The sequence below is a fragment of the Erythrolamprus reginae genome, chromosome 4, assembly GCF_031021105.1.
Source record: "Erythrolamprus reginae isolate rEryReg1 chromosome 4, rEryReg1.hap1, whole genome shotgun sequence".
In the NCBI taxonomy this organism is placed as follows: domain Eukaryota; kingdom Metazoa; phylum Chordata; class Lepidosauria; order Squamata; family Dipsadidae; genus Erythrolamprus; species Erythrolamprus reginae.
In genome coordinates, this window is record NC_091953.1 from 63,870,685 (window position 1) to 63,897,200 (window position 26,516).

The following is a 26,516-nucleotide window of genomic DNA, read 5'->3' on the forward strand; positions in this document are numbered from 1 at the left end:
TGTTAGGCTCCTAAAACCCCTCTCCTGCCTTTTTATTTCTAATTATTTTATTCTTGGTTTCAACTATTTTAGCATAATATTTTATGCTAAAATAAAGTTTTTAAGTTCTTATGTCTATTTGTACACTACACTACAAAGTTATCATATACAGTACCAGAGTTGGGTTGCTATCGGTGCTGTAGTCGACTGCACACCAATAGCGGCCGCCAAATTGCGTAATTTGCGCACAACCACTCCGATGCCAGTCCTTTGGGGGCCGCCATCTTTCTCCTTTAATTTTTGGTATTACTTCCTCAGCATGCGCAGAAGCAAATTCTTGTGAAGGGACAAAAATAATGAGATTTCAGCAAACGTCACGCTGGGGACGTTCGGACACTACGCTGCGCGTGCAGCAAACCAGTAGCAGCAGGTAAGAGGAATCCGCCCCTGTTTAGTACTGCATAAAAGTGTTAGGCGGTTGTGTAAAAATGCTGTAAATTAATAATGTTTTCAGGAATAGATGTATTAATAGCTTATTTTTATCCATTAACAAAATGAAAGTAAATGAACAGAAGAGAAATCAAAATCAAATCAATACTTGGTGTGACTACTCTTTGCCTTCAAAACAGCATCACTTGCACAAAGCCAGGGATTTTGAGGGATTAGAGTCAGGTATTTGATTAACTAATTATGCCACGCAAGTATCATCTACTTTACATGTAGGTTGAAACACAGTCATTAACTGAAACGCTATTTAGGAGTCTTAAAATTGGGTGAGGAAGAACCAAACTCTGGTATTAAGGGGAGGTTGCAGAAGATAGTTTCATGTCACAAGTCACATACACTATGGCAAAACTGAGCACAGAAACAAGGCAAAAGGTAGTTATACTTCATCAGCAAGATCTCTCCCAGGCAAAGATTTCCAAGCAGACTGCTGTTCAAGCTCCTTTGAAGAAGCACAAAGACACAAGCTACTTTGAGGACCATTGATGTGGTGGCCAGTCAAGGAAACTTAATGCAGCAGACAAAGGACTGCTTACATTCCTTTGACATTAGGTGATGTCTAGCAGTGCCATCAACATAGAATTGGCAGAAACCAGTGAGACACAGGCATACCTATCTCCTGTCTGGAGACGTCCAGCCAGAAGTGTCCTTCATGGAAGAATTGAGGCCAAAAAGCCATTATCTCTAATATAGAAACAAGGCTAAGCAACTTAACTCTGCATGAAAACATAGGAACTGGGATGCAGAAAAATGGCAGCAGGTGCTCCGGACTGATGAATCATTTTTTTGAAATTTTTGGTATAACAAGAGGCAGTTTGTTCACTGAAGAACTGGAGAGCAGTACAATAATGAGTGTCTACAGGACTGTAGCCTAGTGATGGTTCCTTGTAAATTAGGGCTTCATTTCTGCAAATGAAACTGGAGATTTGGTCAGGATCAATGGTGTCCTTGGTGCTGAGAAATACAGGCAGATACTTATCCATCATGCCATACCATCAGGGAGGAATGTGTTGCCAAATGAATTCTGCAGCAGGACAACACCCCAAATATACAGTCAATGTTATTCACATCTTCAGTGCAAAGAAGAACAAGAAGTCCTAGAAATGATTATGGTTTGGCCCCATAGAGCCATGATCTCAATATCATCATGGATAATATGAAGACACAGAAGATTACAGTCAGCCTACATCAACAGAAGATTTACAGTTCTCCAAGAACTTTGGAACAACCTTGAAGGAACCTTACTAATTTCCTTCAAAAACTGTATGCAAGTGTACCAAGAAAAATTGGTGCTTTTGAAGGCAAGGGGAGGTCACATCAAATATTGATTTTATTTGAATTTCTCTTAAATTTCATATCAATATGAAATTGATATGAATATTTCATTTATTCAGAAGTACCGTAATTCTCACTATATATACTGAGAAGAACCGTTGTACATACCTGAACGGTCTTCTCGATGCACTGGAAGGAGAGTCCAACATGGGTAATTACCAATCCTATTGGTAGAGACTGAGTTAATTTAAATATTTAAATGCGAGGTAGTCACCGCCCCTTAGCAGCCCCCAATACCTCAGTTTTAAAAACGAAGACAGTATAGAGGTAACACAATTTATTGAATTCCAACCATATAACAAATAACATAGAAACCTCGCAACCCAAATACTCCGGCGACCTGGCAACTACGCCGGGTGGGTTTGGACTCTCCTTCCAGTGCATCGAGAAGACCGTTCAGGTATGTACAACGGTTCTTCTCCACTGCACTGGGAAGGAGAGTCCAACATGGGATATACCAAAGTTCACATCCCTTGGGAGGGAAAAGGCTGTGCCACGGTCGACGGAGAGGAACAAACCCTCTGCAACACACGCCTCCCAAAGGAAGCTTCAGCCGAAGCAACCGAGTCAAGTTTATAATGACGAATGAAGGTTGTAGGTGAAGCCCAAGTCGCTGCCCTACAGATGTCATCGATAGAAGCTTGGGTATGCCATGCTGCAGACGCCGCCGCACTTCTGGTGGAATGCGCAGTTATGCCAGTCGGAGGCGACTGAGACCTAGCTTTGTACGCTTCCGCAATACAATCCCTAAGCCAGCGACTAATGGATTTGGATGATACCCCAAGTCCCATAGATCTTTGTGCAAATGAAACAAACATTCTGTCAGTTTTCCGAAAAAGAGCAGTCCTTCTGATATAAATCTTTAAGGCCCTCCTAACATCCACCTTGTGCCACCTTAACTCCAAAGGATGTTGGCCATGTGTACAAAAGTCAGGAAGGACCAATTCCTGCGATCTGTGGAATCCAGAGTTGACCTTGGGAATAAAGGCCGGGTCCAGTCTCAACACCACTCTATCTGAGTGGAACACACACAAATCCTCACGAGTAGACAGGGCTGACAATTCGGACACTCGGCGCGCCGAAGTAATTGCCACAAGAAACGCCGTCTTAAATGTGAGCAGTCGAAGTGGAATAGATCTTAACGGCTCAAAGGGAGGTGCAGTGAGAGCCTTCAGCACGAGAGACAAATCCCAAGTAGGGAACCTATGTATCTGAGGTGAGTGAGAGTTGACCGCTCCTTTAATAAAGTCTCGCACCCAAGGGTGTTGTGCTAGTGAACGAGATTGAGGCACGTGCACAATGGTCGCGAGAGCTGCTAATTGTCTTCTCAAAGTATTTGGTGCCAGACCTCTATCCACTCCTGCTTGCAGGAACTGTAACACCAGAATAACTGAGGCTTGCTGCGGATTAGCACGCTGCGTTAAACAAAATTTACAAAATGCCGCCCAGGTAGCTTGAAGATTCGCACCGTAGACGGACGACGAGCAGCTTGCATAGTAGACACAACATTGTCCGGGATACATTGGTTCACCAATCTCAGCCTCTCAAGTGCCAGGCGGTCAGCTGGAACCATTGAGGGTTCGGATGACATACTGACCCCTGGCTCAACGCTATCTCGCAATCTGGAATCCTCCACGGAGGAGACACAGAAAAGGCTGTTAGATCTGCAAACCAAGGGCGTCTCGGCCAATGGGGAGCCGTAAGTATCAGCTCCGCTCTCTCCTGCACCATCTTGTCCACTGTTCGTTGAATAAGGCATGTTGGCGGAAAAGCGTAAAGTAGACCTTTGGGCCATGGAGACAGAAGAGCGTTGACCCCTTCCGCTCCTGGCGTTGTGAACCTGGAATAGAACCTGGGCAATTGGGCGTTCTCCGGAGTTGCAAAAAGATCCACTGATGGAACTCCGAAGCGGCGGGCTATGACTTTGAAAAGAACCGGGGCGAGTCGCCATTCTGATGGATCCAGGGTCGCCCTGCTCAACCAGTCCGCTTGCACGTTGCTGGTCCCCGCAATGTGCTCCGCCCGCAATGAAGACAGATGAAGCTCGGCCCAATCGAAGAGAGCCGTAGTCTCGAGCATGAGGCGCTGTGACTTCGTGCCCCCTTGATGATTGAGGTGGGCCCTGGTCGCTACGTTGTCTGTTAGGACCAGGATATCTCTGCCTTGAACCCAGCAAGCAAAGGCTCGAAGTGCCAGGAACACAGCCCTGAGCTCCAGGAAATTGATGTTGATAGGGGTTAGGTCGTCCTGAGACCATAGGCCCTGGGCCATATGAGGACCCATGTGAGCCCCCCAACCCGACAGACTCGCATCTGTGGTCAGGACCAAACTCTCGTGGCTGTGGAGAGGGGAACCCCGGAATAATGCTGGGGACAACCACCATTTCAGTGAATGTTTGACGTAAGCGGGAAGCCTCACCTGCCGTTGAGAATGGCTCACCTTGCCCTTTTGGTACGGCAATAGGAACCATTGGAGGCTCCTGATGTGGTGTCGAGCCCATGGTACGATCCCTATGGATGAGACGAGAGTTCCAAGTACCCGGGACAACAGGGCCAGCGATACCTGATGTTGACGACACAAATTGCTGACCAGTCGCCGTATGTTGAGGATCCTCTCCGGAGTCAAGGATACCGTATCCTGAACAGTATCTATAATCGACCCCAGATGTTGGATGCTGGTGGAAGGAACAAGATGGCTCTTTTCCTCGTTGATGGTATAGCCATGTCGCTCCAGGACGGTTCGTGTAAGAGTCAAATCCTGTTGCGCTTGGGGCAGTGACTTGGACATGACGATGATGTCGTCCAAGTATGCCATCACCCGTACAGACTGGGCCCTGATATGCGCCGTCAAAATGTCCATCAGCTTTGTAAATGACCGAGGTGCCGAGGACAGGCCGAAGGGCATCGCCCTGTACTGGTAGTGTGTACCGTGCAGGCAAAACCTGAGAAAACGACGATGGGCCGGCCAAACGGGAACGTGTAGGTAAGCATCCTTCAGGTCTATCGACGTCAGAAGGTCTTGATGACGAATAGAGGAGAGAATCGATTGGAGAGAGTGCATTCGGAATCTCCGATACCGGATGAAGGCATTCAGGGACTTTAGATTTAAGATCATCCTGAAGCCTCCGGACGCCTTTGGCACGAGAAAAACCATGGAATAGAACCCCGTGCCTCTGGCATGCTCGGGCACTCTCTCTATCGCCTTGATGTCCAAAAGATGGTCTATCTCCTGCTGCAAATGATGTCTTTTCAACGGATCTCGTGTTGATGGGCATTGGACAAATCGTTGCGGTGGGGGCTGAAGAAACTCCAGACGCAACCCTTGAGAAATTGTGGCTAGCGCCCATTTGTCGGTGGAGATACTTCTCCAGGAGACACTGAAAAGTTGTAGCCTGCCTCCTATGGGCGCTAACAGATGCAAGTCACTTGGAGTTGCGCTTGAAGCCCCTTTGGTTTCCCCTGAAGGGTCGTCTCGCTTGTTGATATCCCCTCGGACGGTCCTGAAAGGCGGCCCGGTCACTTCGAAATCCTGATTGACCATACTGGGCTTGTTGAAAAGGCCTAGTCTGACCCCCCGAGGAGGAAGAGTCCCAACGAAATGGCTGGCGACGATTATAGGGGGTAGCGCGACGCTCCTGTCGCCTGTATGCTCTGGGAAGGGACTTCCGTTTGTCCTTGTCCTCAATGAGGACCGGATCCAAGGCTTCCCCAAACAGTTTTTCTCCTTGGTATGGAGAGGAAGCCAGGTTCCATTTGGACTTAAGGTCAGCTGGCCAGCTCCTTAGCCAAAGAAGTCTCCTGGAAGCCAGTGAAGTTGCCATTCCTCGCGCCGAAAACTTTGCTGCATTGAGGGTAGCATCTGCAGAGAATTCCGCCGCAGCTAATAACTTGCTGATGTCCTGGCGTAAACGGCCATCCTCTGGGCCTAAACGGGCCTGCACCTCTTGCAGCCAGATTATGGAGGCCCGAGTGAAAAAGGAAGCAGCCGTGGCTGCCCTAAACCCCCAACTGGCCATTTGATGCGACTTGCGCAATAAAATCTCCGCCTTTCTGTCTTCTGGCTTTAAGCTATCGCCAGTTTCAGATGGGACCAAAGCCTTTGAAATAAGAGTCATTACAGGCTGGTCAATGGGCGGAAACTCCAACAGCTTCTCCATATCCTCATCCAGAGTATAGAATTTCCTCTCCATGACCGAAGGTCCTTGGGCCGCTGCTGGAGTCTGCCAGGGGCGCTTGATGCTTTGAAGAAAAATATCCGAGGATGGCACATGGTCAGTCTCGGGCTGAGGCTCCTTGAAGAGTACAGTAGACGGTTTAGGTTCCTCAGTAGAATCGGTAGTCTTAGTAGAACCTGGCAAGTTAGCTGTTTGCTTTGCCTTATGGAGTAGAACCTTGAAATAAGAGGCCTTAAAAAGACCAGCCACCACCGGTTGTTCAGGAGTGGTCTCGTCATCTGAGAAATCATAGTCTTTCTCAGTCTCCTCAAACTGGGGAGGCTCTTCAACCCAGGACCCCATACCCGAGAGGGGCGGAACTGACCAAGGATTTCTTGTTGGGCAAGGATGACGTGTGTTCTGGACTTTGGCTGCCATCCCCTGGGAATATGCATCAGTGACAAGCTCCTGCAACGCTGGAGACATCTGTTGCCATGTGTCAGGGTGCACTCTAAGCCCAGCTGCAGTGGGTGTGAAGGTTGCTGAAGGCCCACTTTTCATAGAATGAGGTGCTGAAGGAGGCCTGGCTTGACTAAGGCCTGAGGCAGATTGACCAGCTGCGGGCAGAAATGGGCCCTGCCTCTCTGGGGACCAATCCCTTTCTGACAGGGTGTCAATTGGTCTCAACCCAGGATAAGGAGCTAGTGGATCCCTGGCCTGGAGCATAATCTGCGCAGGGAGAGGCGAGGCAATTCTTGGTGTTAAAATGGCTGCCTCCAGCCTCTGCTCCAATGCTTTAATTCGCCTCTCTGCCTCTTTGAGAGAGGAAGAAGAGGCCTGCGCCTTGGATTTTTCTTTGGGCTTTGACTTGCCCTTATCTTTGGACACCAAGGTGGGAGAGGATGCCTTTTCAGTCATTTTCTCCTCCATTATTACTCACGAGTACTGTTGTTAACAATAGATCTGCAATTCCACGCTGCTCGGAACAAGAGCTAACAGCCAAAATGGAGATTTTAGGCTCCTTAGGGAATGACCCAGTGTAAGCCCAACGTTGGTCGCGCCCACAAGTGGGCGGAGAGCAACACTTTCCCGCTTCAAAATGGCGGGCGCTGTTAATAGGCATCCAATTTGGCGGGCGCGGTGCGGCAACTGCCCAAAATGGCGGGCGCGGCCATTAGCGCTCCTCGCAAACCTTGCCGCCTGTCTTCTTCCCGGGGACCTGTCTCCCCACCTGGAAGGATCCTGCCGAGCCCGCCCAACATCCCTTCTGCCGTTCCAGCGGCTTATAGGGGCTTTTGACAGCAAAAAAAACCGGCGGCGGCTACGGCGGCGGCGGCGGCGGCGCGGCTTTTCTTCTCAGCGCCGAACAGCTGAGAGGCGCTGGCGCGAAGCCAGGTAATCTTCTTCAAGGGGAAAGCGATCCCCGAGCCTCCCAGTGAGGGGGGCGGACCCCCTCACCTTCGGCTCTCAGCCGGGTATGGCCTCTGAGGCCAGTGACCCAAGGCTGAGTTGCTCCTCGCTCAGGATATGCCCGCTGAGGGAAGGGATCCCCGAGGAGAGAAACGGTGGGGGAAATGCCCACGGAGGGCAGAAACCCCTTTCCAAGAAGTCCTCTTCATTCTGAAACGAGAAGGGAACAAAGGAAAAAAATTAAACAAGTCAATTTATTATTAAACATTATTAAACATTAAAACTTCAACAGAAGCAACACTAAAACAGTCTCTACACTTAGACTGAGTTTTTAAAACTGAGGTATTGGGGGCTGCTAAGGGGCGGTGACTACCTCGCATTTAAATATTTAAATTAACTCAGTCTCTACCAATAGGATTGGTAATTACCCATGTTGGACTCTCCTTCCCAGTGCAGTGGAGAACATGTCATATTTTTGCAGAAATAATGTTGTTTAAGGAAGAGAAAAGGATTAAATATTAGCTTTCCATTTTATTGCTCTATTTTACCGAGGTGCCCAAAAAAATCAGTTTTGGTATTACTTTGTTCATGCTGTTGCATATCATCCTACTCAGAAGATCAATAACTAATGAGGATGGAAAAATATTGTAATATAGTATAAGAAATAACACGTGGATTTAATCTATACAGTACCTATAGTACAAAAATATAATTCTGATTCACTAAAACTTAAGCTATTGTCCAAAATCATACCAGGAAATCTTTTAAGTATCCAGAAAAAAAAATTGATTTTATCCTGCCTTTATTATTTCTATAAATAACTCAAGGCAGTGAACATACCTAATACTCCTTCTCCTATTTATCCACAACAACCAACTTGCAAGATGAATTGGACTAAGAGAGAGTGACTGGCCCAAAGTCACTCTCTGAAGCCGGCATTCTTCAGGTTTCTATGGTTGTATTTCAAAACATGACCTTAGTTCAAAAAATTGGGAGGGAGGGAGGACCATTAATATCAGAGGCCATCTTTGTGGCACTGTGATGCATCCAACGTCTCAAGGTGAGATAGCTACTTACACAGCAGGAGAACTATTATTCAAAAGAAATTAGAAGAGATGATAGTTGTGTAAATCCCATCCAATACAGTGGAGTGTAAATGAGGAAACTTGCATCAGATTTAGTAGTAAATCATGGGTCCTACCTCAGGATACATTAAAGTAAAATCCCTAAAATAAATGCATTTGATAATTTCAACAATTTGCCAGCTCATAAACATTTATAATCATTTAAGATAACGTAAGTATAAATAAGAACAGAGAAATATATGTTTTAATACTGCAAGCTGCTTAAAACCCACCTCTGCCGCCAGGCATGGGGGAACTAAGATACACTTTCCCCCTAGGACTTTACAATTTTATGTATGGTATGTTTGTATGTATGATTGGTTTTTTATATAATGGGTTTTTAACTGTTTTTTAGTATTGGGTTTAGTATTGGATTTTGTTGTAATGTTTTACTGCTGTTGTTAGCCGCCCCGAGTCTGCGGAGAGGGGCGGCATACAAATCCAATAAATAATAATAATAATAATAAAAGTTGGGATCAGCAGTGTATTGTACAAAAGCAGCAGCAGCAGCAGCATGCCTTTCAATTTCAAGCTTGAAAAAAAAATAATGGAAGACACAAAAGGCCGCCAAAACGTATCAAAGAGGCTACAGTGCCTTTAATATAAAAAAGCAATAATCAGAGGAAACAAGCGGGGAAGGAAGCATTCAGAAAATAGGAGCTCTTAAAGGGAAGGCATTCAGGCAATACAAAATGCATTCATTCAGAGCATTTAGCACATCGGATTAATCAAATTATAATTTAATCATCTGATCAAACACTAATTAGCATAATGACTTGAGGGGAAAGCTGCTAGAGAAAATGCAAAGGAATATTTTGGGATACCCAGAACTTAATGTTATTTTTATAGGGTAGAGGTCCTCTCATTCTGTTTAAAACGAATGTGGGGGAGGGAAGAGGTTTGTAGGATTGGAGGATGGCTTTATGTCTTCTGCCACCAGCACCACAAATGGCTTTTTAACACTGATGCTGTTGTCTGATTCATTAATGCTATTTTTGCAATTAAAAGATCATTAGCAATCTGTTTTCTGTTAAGCAAGATTCAAGGAAGACATATACATATTTTAGCAGGATTACACTCTGCATCAGCAGTGGGTTGCTCCTAGTTCAGCCCAGTGCTGCAACCCAATAGAGGTGGTGTCAGGAGGCTCCACCCACCTAGGACACTTCTGTGCTTCAAACACCATGCAAGCATGTGCGTTTTCCTACTGATCTGTCATAACCCCATCATTGCCTTCACATAGATCCCCCACCTATTCATGTAAAGATCTATCTCTAGCGCCTTCCCAACTGAGCCCTCAAGCCAAGCGCAGAAGTTCGCCCTGGCGCTTGGCTTGAGGGCTCAGTTGGGAAGGCGCGCGGGTGTTTTAAAACGTCCCCGCCGACATGGGGGGCTCGCTAGCACCCCCCCGAACCCCCAACCCGGGTTTGGGGGGGTGCTAGCGAGCCCCCCATGTCGGCGGGGACGTTTTAAAACACACGCGCCGCTTTCCAATGAGTCCCGAAGACAAACGCGGAAGTTTGACGTTTGTCCTCGGGACTCATTGGAAAGCGGCGCGGGTGTTTTAAAACGTCCCCGCCGACATGGGGGGCTCGCTAGCACCCCCCCGAACCCCCAACCCGGGTTTGGGGGGGTGCTAGCGAGCCCCCCAGGCCGGCTCCGATCGTTTTAAAACAGGCGCGCCGTTCTCCGCTGACTCCTGGCGAACTTCCCGGGCGAAGGGCGAAGGGCAGGCGAGCGGGTGCTGGGGGGGGCTTCGCCCTCCTGCCAGCAAGAGGGGGAAGACCCAGGGAAGCCGCCCAGCAGCTGATCTGCCCGGCGCCATCTACGCATGCGTGCCCATAGAAAAAAGGCACGCATGCGCAGATGGTGTTTTGACTTCCGGGTTCAAAAATCGCAAATTACCCTGTTCGCAATGGTTGGGGACGCAATAACCGGGGTATTACTGTATATAAATATACATGTATTATTGGAATCTATATGACCCTTTCTTATACAGATTGTGAGCGGCTTATAATTAGAATTAATCATTTAAAAATAAAAACTGAATGACCCAATTATAAGCAAGAAATCAAATCCTCCACCATATTCAAAGTTTTATGAATATCTTTTTGAATGATCATGTTTCATGGCTCCCAAAAATGTAATACAAAGGGGACATATAAGTATCCAGAGACAGGCTGTTCCAAAGGAGAATTTAGAAGTAATCCCTACAAAAGTAAAAAACCCACATGGAGAAGAATAGTTTTTGTCTCCTGCTATTAAGGTGTCATGCCCTTACTGGAGGGAAAAAGAGACTTATATAGAAGTGTTTCAAGTGTAATTCCAGGTAGTATTTTAATTGTTAAAGATGCTGAGCTTATCAGCTGGAAACTTGACAACTCGGTTTCACTGCGCAACAGATTGAGCTCCCATTACTTGCGCCAGCTCCTGCCCCCGTAGCAGTTCAAAAACATCCAAATGCAAGTAGATAAATAGGTACCACTGGGAAGGTAACATTGATCTGTGCACCTTGGTGTGTAGTTATACTGACCATATGACATGGAAATTGTCTGGCTCCCTCAGCTAAGAAATAGAGATGAGCATTGCTCCCTAGAATTGGAAATGACGGGAAAGGGGAAACAAGTAAAATCACTCAATAACCCCATGTGTCCCTTCTGCCTACTTTCAATTTTACCAAATACAAGAAAGCAATGAGTGACATTCACTTAAGGCAAGACTGCACAATTTTTCTAGCAGGTCAAGGGCCACAATTGCCCTTTGAGTGATATATATTTAAATTTAACTACATTAAATTAATTTGATTTAAAGTAAAGTAATTTAGTAACCTTATTATGTTAATAGCTCCTAGATCAGTGATGGCAAACCTATGACATGGATGCCACAGGTGGCACACGGAGCCATATCTGCTGGCATGTGAGCCATTGCCCTAGCTCAGCTCCAACATGCATGTGTGTGCTGGCCAGCTGATTTTTGGTTCACACAGAGGCTCTGGGATGAATTTTTTGGCCTCCAAAACGATGGGGAGGATGCTTTTACCCTCCCATGGCTCCAGGGAAGCCTTTGGAGCCTGGAGAGGGTGAACATGGGCTTACTGAGCCTATCAGAAGTTGGGAAACAGGCCATTTCTGGCCTCCAGAAGACTCAGGGGGAGGGAAGTAGCTGTTTTTGCCCTTCCCAGACATTGAATTCTGGGTGTGGGCACTCACATGTGAGCGATAGCGCATGTATATGCTCTTTTGGCAGCCGAGGAAAAAAAGGTTTGCCATCACTGCCCTAGATCATAATGTTCCCTTTCTATTGTGCTAGAAATTATTGGCTGACATGGCAATATCTATAGGTTTTGAAGTACATAGACACATTTCTGGAGTTAACGTGCAGCACTGGGAACTTAGCTGTGCCCTTGACTTATTTAATTTTATCACATGAATATAGTTAGGCACACTATATTCTAAATTTATGTTTTCTGATCAGCAGAGGATAAATAGCTAATATGATACAATCTATTTTAATTAGCTAAGGATTTCAAATGATAATCTGATTACTGTCTCGAAATAGCTTTGCATTACAATAAAACCAAAAGCAGGCAACTTATTAGAACACTTTGACTACAATTCTATACAATCTTATTCTGAAGTAGGACTGCTAAAAAAAACAAGAGTATAAATGTTCAAAAATAAATGTATTCTATCAAAACCTTTAAAGTTCATATATAAATACACCCAGCCTGTCCATTTGTAAAGCATAGATTTTTACAAGTTGCTATTCTATCCTTTTGTAATGAATATTTTTTATTGAAAGAAGATTTTACAATGATTTAAAAAACTACAGAAATATTATATATTATACAATTTGTGTTTGTTTTGATACCTAAATTGTTTACTTTTTCTCAGTCTGAAACCAATTTGCATAGAAAAATATTTTTGGTCTTCCATTTTTATGTCTATTTATTTATATTTCACACTTATTATTTTTATAATAACTCAAGACAGCAAACATCTAACAAACCTTCCTCCTCCCATTTTCCCCACAACCACCCTGTGATGTGAGTTGGACTGAAAGAGTGATTGACCTAAAAGTCACCCAACTTTCATGGCCAAATGAGACTCACAGTCTCCTGCTTTCAAGCCCAGTACCATAACGACTAGACCACAGGTGTCAAACTCAATTGCATCACATGACATAGCATGATGTGGCATGACATTTTTTTGCCTTTGCAGAGCTGGGGTGGGCGTGGCTCACACATGATGCATCCAGCCCATCCAGACCTATCATCAGGATCTTTTGGTGTCTTCTCATTTGGTGAGCTTCAGTATCTGTCCTTCTGAAAGAGGCAATTTCCTTTAGGACTGATTGATTTCATCAATCTTACAGTCCAAGAAACTTCCCCAACACCACAAATCTAAAGCTTCAATTCTTTGGTGCTCAGCTCTCCTTATGAACCGACTCTCACAGCTATACATTACTACCGGGAAACCCACAGCTTTCACTATATAGACCTTTGTCGGCAAGGTGATATATTTGCTTTTTAATATGCTGTCTAGGTTTGCCATAGTGTATTTGAAATTAAGGAGACACTAATCACACTATAACAAAATTACCGTATTTTTCAGGCACACTGGAGTATAAAATGCACCTTAGTTTTTGGAGTGGAAAATAGGGAAAAACACCTACCTACCAGGTATTCATCTGGCTGGCATCCTTAGTCTGGCTTCAGAACATTATTTTCTCCCCTGGTTAGGCTGAAAAAAAATCATATTCGGAAAGTGTAGCCTGCAAAGATTTGGGTTGGGGGAAAAAATTCTTTGAAGGGAATAGCAATGAAAAAATCCTGCAAGCCAGGAAGATTGTTAGCACCTAGGACTGGGGGGAAAAGCTTTTTAAAAAAGACGCGCCCAAATTTTCAGCCTCTTTTAGGGAAGAAAAAGGTATACTACAGGTATACATATGTATATGTCTTATACTACAAAAATACGGTAGTAAATTATATCTTTCCTATTTTATATAAAAATATTTCATTCTCTTGGAAGATGTTTATTCGTTGTATTCAAATTTTTTCTGACAATAGTTTCACTGCCAAATTCTCAAGGTAATAGTTTGGTGTTCCTTTAAAAAAGGAGCCAAAAACAGTTCACAGTGTAAACATGCAAGCAGCTGCCTACAATTAATGAGGTACAGTAGACAATATAAAATTGGAGAGATAAATATATGTTTGGATATTGGCATTAGTTTCATCATTTCCATGAAGTAAATAGCCTTGGAAAGTTCTCACATACTATACAGTGTTCCCTCGATTTTTGCGGGGGATGCGTTCCGAGACCGCCCGCGAAAGTTGAATTTCCACGAAGTAGAGATGCGGAAGTAAATACACTATTTTTGGCTATGAAAAGTATCACAAGCCATCCCTTAACACTTTAAACCCTTAAATTGCAACTTCCCATTCCCTTAGCAACCATTTAGATTATTATTCACCATGTTTCTTTATTAAAGTTTATTTTTAAAAAAAATTATTAAAGGTCGACAAAAGTTTGGTGATGACATATGACGTCATCGGGCAGGAAAAACCGTGGTATAGGGGGGGAAACCGCAAAGTATTTTTTAATTAATATTTTTGAAAAACCGTGGTATAGACTTTTCGTGAAGTTCGAACCCGCGAAAATCGAGGGAACACTGAATATAAATTCTGTTGCTTCTTCCATAGTTTACATAATTAGATCAAGCAACCACAAGTTCAGTCTTCATTTGAGAATAAGCACTTCCTGTGCAGGCGGGGTTGTTACTGCTGCTACTGGTGTGCTGTGCATGAAGCTTTGGGTCACTGGCATGCACGCATGCACAGGAAGTAAAATTCCATGAGGACGCGTGTGTGTGAAATTTCAGTGAATTTTTTTTGCTTCTGCATATGCGTAGAAGGAAAAAAATCACCAAAATTGCACGTGTGTGCATGTCCCCTCACAAGATTTTGCTTCCTGCACATGTGCAGAGGCAAAATCTTGCTGGGACACGCGCGCACATGCCAGCAACCTAAAGTTGCGCGTGCATCTCCCATTTTACTATCGGTGCACAATGTAGCCCGTATCGGGTGTGTATCAGTGCTGCCATCACTTCTTTCCAAATTACAAAATGATTTTTTAAGCAACTGGTGTTTAATGTGGATGTGACTCTCCTTAAACAAGTATACTGTATTTACATGACTTGTCACTGCTGTCTCACTTTTCCTCAGTATCTTCTGACTAAAAAGAGTTGAAACAGAGGATGGTAAAGATTCATTTCTGGTCATGATCCAAGAGACATTTGCAAAAAAATCAAAGTAGGGAGGAACATATCCATGCACACATACAAATAATCATCATACAAGTGGATGTAAACTGTATGAATCAAGCTACAAAATAAATTGTTTGGGTGTAATTTCCCTTTCGCACACTGAAACTATATAGACAAAGAGCTAACTGTTCTAAAAGTAAAATATTATTTATTTGTATTTTCTTAAGATGGAACACTAAAGAACCATATGATAGTAAAAAAAAACCTGTACAGTGATACCTCGTCTTACAAATGCCTCGTCATACAAACTTTTCGAGATACAAACCCGGGGTTTAGATTTTTTTGCCTCTTCTTACAAACTATTTTCACCTTACAAACCCACCACGGCCGCTGGGATGCCCTACCTCCGGACTTCCGTTGCCAGTGAAGCGCCCGTTTTTGCGCTGCTAGGATTCCCCTGAGGCTCCCCTCCAGCGAGGGGAGCCTCAGTGAAATCGCAGCAGCGCAAAAACAGAGAGGTCCAGAGGTAGCGTTTTGAGGACATCTGTGTTTTTGCGATGCTGCGATTTCACTGATGCTTCCTTCACTGGGAAACCCCATCTCCGGACTTCCATTGCCAGCGAAACACTCATTTTTACAATGCTGGGATTCCCCTGCTGGGATTCCCCTGCAGCATCGCAAAAACATGGAAGTCCAGAGGTGGGGTTTCCCATGGAGGGAAGCCTCGGGGGAATCCCAGCAGCGCAAAAACGGGTGCTTCGGCTGGCAAAAGGGGTGAATTTTGGGCTTGCACGCATTAATCGCTTTTCCATTTATTCCTATGGGAAACATTGTTTCGTCTTACAAACTTTTCACCTTAAAAACCTCGTCCCGGAACCAATTAAGTTTGTAAGACAAGGTATCACTGTATATGTACATAATGCCAAAAATTCCTGACAATGGACAAATGGTAACATAACTTCAAATTGATTGTTTTTTATTATAAATAATGTTTATGCATAAATGTTTATCCTGCCATCTAAATTCTGTCCCAGCATTGCATACATTGAGCCCATCTCAGAGGCTATTAAACCAAAAATGGTGAATGTGCATTTTTCTCTCTGGCTTATGTGTATGTCCCAAAGTGACAGCAATTCCAAACCTTTGTATTCATCTTAACAATTTGTATATGAGACCTCTTTGCTAGGCTATAAAATTGTAAAGCCTTAACTTTTCTACTATATTTCTTATGTAATTAATAAATCCTTACAGCCTATCACTTTATATATACAGTATATCATTGCAAAATTCTGGATTCGACTCATAAACTTCTCCATAAATTAGCACCTGGCTGTTGTCTTCAAGACAGTCTATGATTATACAGTGGTCCCCCGATTATTGCGAGGGTTCCGTTCCAGGACCCCTCCCAATGATCGGTTTTTCACGAAGTAGCGCTGCGGAAGTAAAAACACCATCTGCGCATGCGCAGATGGTGTTTTTACTTCCGCCGCAGCAGCGAGGAGCCGAAGATTGGGGTTTCCCCGCCGCCCACGCAAACTCCTCGCTGCTGCCGCGCCTGCCGCTTGTCCGCCGCCTGCCTGCCCGCGCGCCCGCCACTCGCCCGCCCTTCGCCCGCCCACGCCGTTCGCTCGCGCCGCTTCCCAGCTGAGTCCTGAAGCCAGAAGGCAAAGGCGAACTTCCGCGTTTGGCTTCGGGACTCAGCTGGGAAGCGGCGCTGGGGTTTCCCCACCGCCCACGCAAACTCCTCGCTGCCGCTCGCCCGCCCTTCGCCCGCCCATGCCCTTCGCTCGCGCCGCTTCCCAGCTGAGTCCTGAAGCGAACTTCCGCGTTTGGCTTCAGGACTCAGCTGGGAAGCGGCGCTGGGGTTTCCCTGCCGCCCACGTAAACTCCTCGCTGCCGCTCGCCCGCCCTTCGCCCGCCCACGCCGTTCACTCGCGCCGCTTCCCAGCTGAGTCCTGAAGCGAACTTCCGCGTTTGGCTTCAGGACTCAGCTGGGAAGCGGCGCTGGGGTTTCCCTGCCGCCCACGCAAAGTCCTCGCTGATGCCCGCCGCTCGCCCTCCCGCCAGCAAGAGGGGGAAGACCCAGGGAAGCCGCCCAGCAGCTGATCTGCCCGGCGCCATCTACGCATGCGTGGCCATAGAAAAAAGGGCGCGCATGCGCAGATGGTGTTTTTACTTCCGGGTTGAAAAATCGCCATATAGCCGTTTCGCAATGATCGGGATCGCAATACCCGGGGGATCACTGTACATCAATTCCATCCTATCTCTCCAATGCATGCATCTCCAACCCTTTCTCCTTTCCCAAGATCCAGGGAAAGAAAGAACATCTTGTTCGTCAGCAATGGCTTCTAACCAATAATCTTCTTTAGAAAAGCCTTAAAACTGAACTAGTTAGAAGAAAATTTACTTAACAGCTGGCTTCAGTGCTTATCTTATTACTATTATTTCTGAATATATGCATTTATTAAAGATTTTAAGGATTATTTCTACAATATATTGTTTCGTGTTTCTATAATACAACATCAACCCAGACTCAAGGCAAAATAACGCACTGTAGCAAATGTGGTACCTGATAGTAGAGAAATAAAGAACATAAATAATGTCACTCTCTCTTAATGTATTAAAAAACCTGGAGATATATGGCTATCCCGATCTAATGGGAATTAATAGGTACTTTCCATTTGTAACATTATTTCAATATAATTAGTTAAATATAAATAAAAATGCTAACAAAATTTTACATACTTTATTCGAAGTAAACATTTTTTCACGTTAGCATTAAATACTAATATGAAATACTATAAATACTAAAGAACAATATTCAAAAATTAAACACACATTACATTAAAAAGTAACTATGACAATAAATCAGAGCTGAAAAAAATCTGAGTTACTGATTCTTCTGTCAATATAAAGATCAACTAATTCTGTGGATTCATTTTATCCATCTTCATATTTTCTTCTAGCATAGATAGAACTTTTCATTACAAACTCATAGTGCCCCACATTTCTTTCATCAGCATATAATTCCTTAAATTAATAATCTGTACACAAAAGACTAACAGAATGTTCCCATTTAATTAACAATGGACAATTCCCAAAAGAAGCATATCTTCAGAATTTCAAACCTAAAATGATCCTGTTTTTTATTGCAGAATTCCTGAAGTTTATCTATTTACAGGCCTTTGTCTTATACCAGGATACCAATTATTTCCAAATTTAATAATAAAATGGTTATCGTTCATAACTTCAGGCCATCTCAATGGAACTCTCAATGGAATAATTTTATGGAATAGCTGAGAAACAACCTAAAACAATTGGTTGAAGGTATCTTTGGAGCCACAGATTTAATTGTTTTAGTTTTAAGCAGATACATTGTGTCCATCATGCCTTTTGGAACAGGGAAGAAAGGTGTGAAAAAAATATTGAAGACCTACCCTCAACACAACCACCACCAGGTTGCAGTTAGGTGATTGAGATAGAACCATTTGTGGAGGGGTTTGTAGAAATATAATAGTTTATTCTTCCAACTAATTGCTGATTTCTATATTTTTTTAAATGTGTGCTGCTAGCCAGAGACATTTTGGAATTGGGCAGCTTAGAAATTTAACAAGTAAATAAATCTATTGTGATAGGTTATAAATAATACAAAATAAACAAATGAATAAAGTTATAACTTAAAAGCAGAATTTAAAATCTAACAGTTAAATAGGAATGGAAAAAAAATAAGCATTTTTGACCCCATTTTAGAATCAGTCAACTAGGAAACCAAATATGTGTAACTGGGTAAGTTCTACAACAGACATTCAACAACTGAAAAAGCTGTGTCTTGGGCAGGTTAGAGTCAGAGATGAAAATTGAGATGATAGCTGGTAACTAATAGCAATAGCACTTAGGCATATATATCGCTCTACAACTATCTCTAAGCAGTTTACAGAGTCAGCCTATTTCCCCCAACAATCTGGGTCTTAATTTTACCAACCTTGGAAGGATGGAAGGCTGAGTCAACCTTGAGCCAGTGAGACCCGAACTGCCAACTGCTGGCAGTCAGCAGAATTAGCCTGCAATTCTGCATTCTAACCACTGCACCACCACAACTCTAATAGCACATATACAGTGATACCTCTACTTAAGAACGCCTTTACTTAAGAACTTTTCTAGATAAGAACCAGGTGTTCAAGATTTTTTTGCCTCTTCTTAAGAACCATTTTCTACTTCAGAACCTGAACCCGGAAAAATTTCCCAGGAAATTTGACAGAGGCACGAAGGCCCGGCCAGTTTCCTGCCATTCCCCCTTTAATCCCGGCCATCTTGGGCTTTTCTGGGCTTTTCTGGGCTGCCAGAGGAGCCTTTCTGTGGCGCTTAAAGAGGCTTTGGTAGCCCAGAGTGAACAGAGTGTTTTCCTCTCTCTGGGCACTTGGAGACGGAATAAACGTCTGCCAGCTTCTAGAGAAAAGAAACGCTGCCTTCTCCTCCCACCCAAATTCCGAGCTTTTATTTCTTTCCAAAAGGGTTTGCACACATTATTTGCTTTTACATTGATTCCTATGGGAAAAATTGCTTCTACTTAAGAGCTTTTCCACTTTAAGAACCTGGTCACAGAACGAATTAAGTTCTTAAGTAGAGGTACTACATATTTTCCCCAAAATAAGGAAAAAATTGTCAAAATTTTCTAAAATATTTCTATGTGATTTAGAAATAGATATTTTAAAATATTGTTGCATATTGTGGAAAAATAAATGAATAAATTATTAACGAAAAATAAAATCAGAGAAGGGACAGGTAGTACGATTTATAGCACAAAGGCTACTGCCACTATTATCTGTTTATTTATCTATTCCCTTCAGAAATTAATACATATAAACACAAACCTTATTAGTATATCTTCATATTCAAACTGGAGGATATAGACAACAAACATTACTAATATTCAGAATATTACAAGATCATTGTAGTTTAAATAATTACTTCTACCCTAATCACTCAAATTGCCAGAAACACTCATGTAGTCTAGTCTGTGAGGTTAATTTCACCTAAGGCTGCTTTCTTTTTCCTGCTTCAAGCCAGTTTATGTAGGATTTCTTGCATGGATTATCTTTTCTGAATTGCAGGCTTCTTTCAATAACAAAAAAAATAAATTTGGACAAATCCTGAAGGCTGGGAAAAGCTTTAAGGTTCTATATCACCACTTCTCATCTGTTCCACTATCCTCTGTTACAATAATAAGGGGCGTGTATAAGCGCACCATTGTGCCTATCATCTCTGTCCTACTCTCCTATTGTCCTCTTTTATTATTACTTTTTACCTAGGTCATGTTTATACAAACTACTACTATCCTATGCATGTTTGACAAACAAACAATAAAATTAGTTTTCATTGCATTTAAAAAGAAGGTACATTTTGACACAAAGCCTCCTGATTTCCTTATTAGAAGTCACTATTCAAATATGAGAGAAGAGAGAGGGGAAGGTGGGGAAAAACAGACAGACAGACAGACTGACAGATTGACTGACTGACAATTGGCAGTGGCATACCAAAGGATGAAGTAGGGATTCTGAAAAGCTATTAAAATGTATTCCGTCCACTGACGAGTTGCTCTCTATTCGCTAATACTATAAAAAGTTCCCAGTGTTGCATGATTTGCTGCCCACTAGTGTCCTAAAACACAAGCTTGCAAATAGACAGCACAATGGCTTATAATCTTGTGATGTATCTGGGGAAATCCATCAAAAGGACTAACCCTGGTGCATATAAAAAGACCTTGGTCTTAGGCTAACACCTGATACATGCAGGAATTATTTGTCTAAAATGCCCCTGCCTTCCTAATCAATATAAATATTATCTCTCTCCCTTGTTAGCAGTCATTGCCAGAAAGAAAATATGGTCAACATGGATTTTTAAAAAATGCCACTGATTGCATATTTCGCTTAATGCCTATGTAATGCGAAGCTTCTAGTCAAATTAGTACAATACACTAATTCCTCAACTCTATTCAAATTCTGATTCAGTCCTGCACATGCGCATGTGTGCATTATGAAATGATGAGATATCTTCAAATGCTTCCTTTTTACTTGCCAAGAAGTTAACTTCTTTTAATCATTGATATTTCAACTCTCTGTTAAAAGTAGCACGCAGGATGGCTAACACTACAGATAAAATTATAAATTGACTAATTTATAATTTTGCTAATACTAATACATATTAAAAAGTTATACATCATTTATAACTTCTGTTAAAAACACAGGCATCTAAATGTTTTCCTTTTTAGAGCCTCAACATAATATAGCCAGGGGTCTCCTAGTCCAGAAACCCTGTTCAGAATGTAATCAAACATGAATAGAGATGAGATGTACATTCAAGTCCTATATGCCAAATCACCTCTCAGCTCTTACATACCAATCTACATACATACATGCAAGGGTGGGCTACTGCCCAGATGGGGGGGGGGACCCAGTGGGGTAGCAAAAATGGAGCTCCACCCCAAAGTACTCAATTTGCACTGAAAGATGTTGGAAGAAAATGCAGGGCGTCCTGCATAAGCCACGCTCACAGTGTGGTAGTAAAAATGTTGGTAGCCCTTCATTGCATATTATTATTTATATTATTATTTATATTATTATTTATATTATTATTTATATTATTATTTATATTTATATTTATATTTATATTTATATTTATATTTATATTTATATTTATATTTATATTTATATTTATATTTATATTTATATTGGCTACTGGGGGCTCACAAGGGTTGGCTAAGATTCTGTGCAGTTTGGACAACTCCCAAATCCCTCTCATGGCTGGCAGCACCCGCCCCGCTCTGCCACCCTCCCCAGGAGTCCCCACACAGCCCGTTTTGGATGCAGGTAAGTGCAGGGCACGCACAGAGGCTTGGGGAAGGCAAAAAAAAGGCCTGCCAGAAGTTAGGAAGCCTGGGGAGGCCATTTTCACCCTCCTGGAGGCTGGAAGATGGCCTCTGGAGCCCGTGGAGGGCAAACCCCCCCCCCATGGTGTGCAGGAGGTCGACTAGGCCACAGCTACCATATCCACAAACACCCAGCAACTAGGCAAAGAACACCTTGCTAAAAATTTTGAAGTCCACCCCTATGTATATGTATGTATGTATGTATGTATGTATCAGCGGTTGGTTGCTCCTAGTTCAGCTTAGTTCTGTGAACCAGTAACGGCAGTGGCAGCTTACCCGCCTGAAATGTTTCTACACATGCACGCTTGCACACACACTAATCGGTATCAACGGGTTTTAGAACCCAACACTGATATGTATCTATGTATGTGTCTGTGCATATATAAGCACAATTAAATTCAACATCTATCCCACCAAAACTAATAGATAATTTTAATATTTATTTTTTAAATCCATCTATTTTTCTTTGAAGTGTGAGAGGGGCGGCATACAAATCTAATAAATAATTATTATTATTATTATTATTATTATTATTATTTTACACCCTCATAAAATATATAATACTAACCACTACCAGTTTAATTCTTTTCTATGATTCCAGTGTTTTAATCTATTAATAAAATAAAAGCACTCTAGTTTGTAAAACATGAATAAGCTCATACATTATACATTCCAAGAAAAATCTTTAAATAGGTGTCTATTTTTAGCATTACCTCTAGTTTATTGGTTGCAACTTAGTTCTTATTGATTATTTTGGACTATGTGTGTATCAACAAATATTATGCAACACAAGCATTAGAAAAAAAGAAAATAGCAGATTGGAATACATATTAATTATATATAAAATACTTATTGAAAAATAAAAAAAATAAAAAATAAAAAACCTCTAGTAGTCCTAAGTTAAATTTCAAACAAATTAAATAGTTCAAGGTTAATTTTAAATCTAATGTTTCATCTATATATTGCAGGTACAATACAAATAACAATTACACAAATTTATTTATTTTTCATACTCATAAAAATTCCTCAATACAATGAAGCAAAGAACTTATCATAGATACTTAGACAGGTTATAGCTACATGACTCTTGTTAGTATCAAAGTAATTAATATAACTGGTCTGAAAATTTATATATCTCTTCTGACAAAAACAGAAAACTCATATTTATAATTGATGGCATTTTATCTATGTTTCACAAATTAAAAGGGTATTAACCTTGTAATAATAATCATCAACTGTGCCCAAAATATTAAAAGAATTATTAATAAAATTGATACGTTGTATTTCATACAATAAGCAGATTCATCTATATCCCAAAAGACTAGGCCAAAGCACAACTATGTTTCTAAATGGGGCCACTGATGTATTTTACAAATGAATTTAGATAAGATATAAATCATTACAAATAAAATGGTAATTTTACATGCTATTCCTATTTTTTCTCATTGTCTACAGAACAACAGAAACAAATGTATTTGTAACATTACATTAGAGAAATAATAAACAGTAAAAAGAAAACCTCTAAAAGAAGTTATTTAACCCAATGCTAAAGAACAACTGGGCAATTATGCAATTGCTGCAAAATAATCTACTTTGATAAAAAGCCAGCCAAGTAATATCTTTTTTTCTGAGCTCATATTTATTCAACTGCTTTAAAAGCATTAATCACTGTGGCTGAGCATTTATAACAGAGAAGTGACAACTCTTGATAAAATTACATTTTTATCAAAACATTCTTATTAATAGAATTATGTCACAATAGTTCAAGGTGGTCACATATTTTGTTTAAAGAACAAACACTCTCACACACACATTCACACACATACACACACATGTGTATATGTATTACTCTCAGCCAATTATTTTTCCTTTGTATAATAAAATGCAAAAAAATGTCTCAAATGTTTCTATTAATGTTTAAAAAGTTGAATTATCTTAGAAACAGTTGGCATTTTCTGATGAAGCAAAGGGTGCTATTAATGAAGGATATAATTTCTATTAGATTTCAATTTTTAAAATCCAATTTTTCATTATTTACATTCATATGTGCACATATAACATCTCCCAAAATGATGGCTTATTCATCAAGGAAAGTAAAAAGCTAAATAGCTCATCTGCTTTGGTTTACTGAGTAAAGAAATGAATATTCACATTGCTAATGATTATAAATTTAAAGAACAACTGGGCAAACTAAACTCAGTGCAATCTTAGACCTTTCCACTATAACCTCCCCTGCACACACACTATTTCTCTGATGTGGGCTTCCATTGTGCCATTTATAGGAAGAATGTACTGTATGAAGCTGGAGGTTTACATGTAGGTTTTTTTTCTTTTTCTTTCTTTAATTTGGTTACATAATTTAAAGCAAATTATTTACATTCTCTGATAATGCTAATTTATGCTTAAGGTAATAATGTAAGTTAAAAATAGACCTTTGTGGCATTTCCCCCGCCCTCACCCCAAAAGACAGGAAATCTGTATTCTAAAAGGTGTCTTCCTGCAGAGGTCGCAGGGAACTATTTCTGGTAGCCAAAAAAAAAAAAAATCACCCTTAAATGATAAAACTTGTTGTAATTAGGCTATGACAATTTCCAAAGTTAAACCTTTTTACACTATGAAGCTATACCTAGAAGCATTTTCAGTATTTCTTCATTTCATTCCTTATTGCCAAATTTGCTTTTTTATCAATATATGTATTTTTCTAGGGTATATCTAAGCAGACCTGGAGGCACCTCATACAACATTCATTTCTCGCCCTCTGCTTGGAGCTTCAATTATTTGTATCTTTCCATTCTCCCTGCACACCCCCACCCATGCTTCAATCCTCATTCAGTCTTACTAACCAATATTGTTCTGTTTCTGTCTGCTTTTCCTATTTTTGGAAATCACAATATATTTCTACTTTAATTGTTAGCATATTAATGACACCTTGAAGAGAACTGTCCTTTCAAATTTGAAAAAAACGGAATGCCATTTAACAGCAGCATTCAAGCTGGGCTTGTTCTCCATTTCACCTCCAAGCTGTCTTTGGTATCAGGTTTTAAAAAACTGGGGTATCTTTTCTTCAAAAGTAATATGATACACCATTTAATTGAATTAAGGTATTCAACAGAAGTACCTTTAACTAGGCATTTAAAAATTGCATGGATTTTGAAAAGAGAGATAGAAAAATATTGAGGAAAAAAATACTGCATTGATAAAAATATTAAAATGAGATTTTATCTTTTCACTTCTATAACTCTCAAATTGGTTGATAGAGCCCCCCCCCAGCCCCTATCAGGTGAGGTAAAGGTTATTAGTGCATATTTTTACATAATTGAGGGGATGAGTATATAAGAAATATTGCCATAAGAGAGGGGGGTTGATATCATAGTTCCTGAACTATAATATTGGATAAAAAGTAATGAGGGTCTGCAAGATTTTTAAAAAAAATAGTAAATGCATCAGCTTTTTTCTTTCTCAACCTGTGAGAAGCCCAGTGTCCTTCCTGCAGATATACACACTGTAGGTTATAATCCTGTATTGTTCCAAGGGGAATAGGAAAGGACGCAGACCTCTCCATTTCATCAAGCATACTTCGGTACTAAAAGAGAGAGGGGCATGGCATGCAAGCTTACAGTCTGCCACTTTGCTAAGTAAGCTAATTTCGATTATTCGAGAGGAATATTTTTGTCCCCCTTCGTCGTCCCGGAGCTGGTGGCCAAGGCTTGAAGGGAACCGAGACACGATTCGGTCCACGCGCCAATCTCGCTGCAACTCCCCGCCCTTCGCCCACCGGCCCCCGAAGTCCGCCCGACCCGCCGGCTCACCATTCAAGATGCTCTGGAACAAGAGGGCGGCCAGCCTCCACATGCCCTGCGCCTTGCTCGCCTCCCCGCCACGTCTGGGCTCCGCTTGCCGCCCGCTTCCTCTCCCGCGAGGCTCCCGCCGCCAGCCGAGAAGGGACCAGCCCTGCTCCCGCCTCGGTGCCCTTCCCGCCAACGCGCTGCCCGCCTCGCCCTCAGCGTCTCTCCGCCGCGGACCCTGCCTCGCTCTGGCACGGCGACGCGGCTCGGGGCGAAAGGGAGGCGGCCGCGGGCACCTCAGGTGGGTCCTCCTTCCTGGCCCCGGTCGAGGCTGGCAGGCTGGCGGGAGCAGGTCCACAGGTGAAGCCGCCCTCCAGCGCAGGCAGCGGACCGTCCCTGGTCATAGCCGGCCCTTTCTCTGCGGCAAGCAGGCAGGCGGCTCCCCGCGCACCACCCTTCAGCCACCGCAGCCAGGCAGCAGGCGCATCTTTCCTCTCCTACTACCGCCTTAATCGCATTGATCCCTCGGCTAACCTTCCCTGCCTGGCGTAGAGCGTTAACCCTCTCGCCAGCCTCCTCCGCCAGTCGCAGCCCTCGCTCCCGTCTTCAGGCAGGAGGGAGGGCGGGAGAGAGGGCGGGAGAGGGAGACCCAGCCGGTCAGAGCAATCGCTCGAGCTGCAGAGACCTTCCCTCCATGCCAAGTCATCTCCCCTCCTCAGATAGATTCTGATTTTTAAATATAATGCGTTGACAAGGGATGACAACTGTGGAAGGCCATCACACATAGCAGAGATAAATTTACCAAATTAAGGGACATTTGTGAAACCTAAATCAATATTTTTCCCACACTAAAAAAGAACGCAGTTTGCTTATTAATGACTGGTTGCAAAGGCTTCAGCCCAATTTGGGATTGTCTTTTCTATTAATATGCAACGAAGGTGATTCAAAGTGGACAGCACAATATTTTCAGGTCTGTTCCATTAGAAAAATGTCTGCTCTCGGGTTGTTGTTTTTTATATTTCCCCAATGGATTCTAC

At 42.4% G+C, this 26,516-nt stretch overlaps 1 protein-coding gene across 1 annotated transcript in view; it reads right to left on the bottom strand.

Annotated features, from left to right (window-relative positions):
* Positions 1 to 25,581, bottom strand: part of DSCAM (DS cell adhesion molecule) — a 427,464-nt gene extending 401,883 nt beyond the window's left edge. The window contains exon 1 of the mRNA XM_070750468.1: positions 25,504 to 25,581. Within this exon, the coding sequence (XP_070606569.1) occupies positions 25,504 to 25,546 (43 nt within the window). The 5' untranslated portion in view covers positions 25,547 to 25,581. The remainder of the gene's footprint in view (positions 1 to 25,503) is intronic.
* Between the last annotated feature and the right edge of the window lie 935 nt (positions 25,582 to 26,516).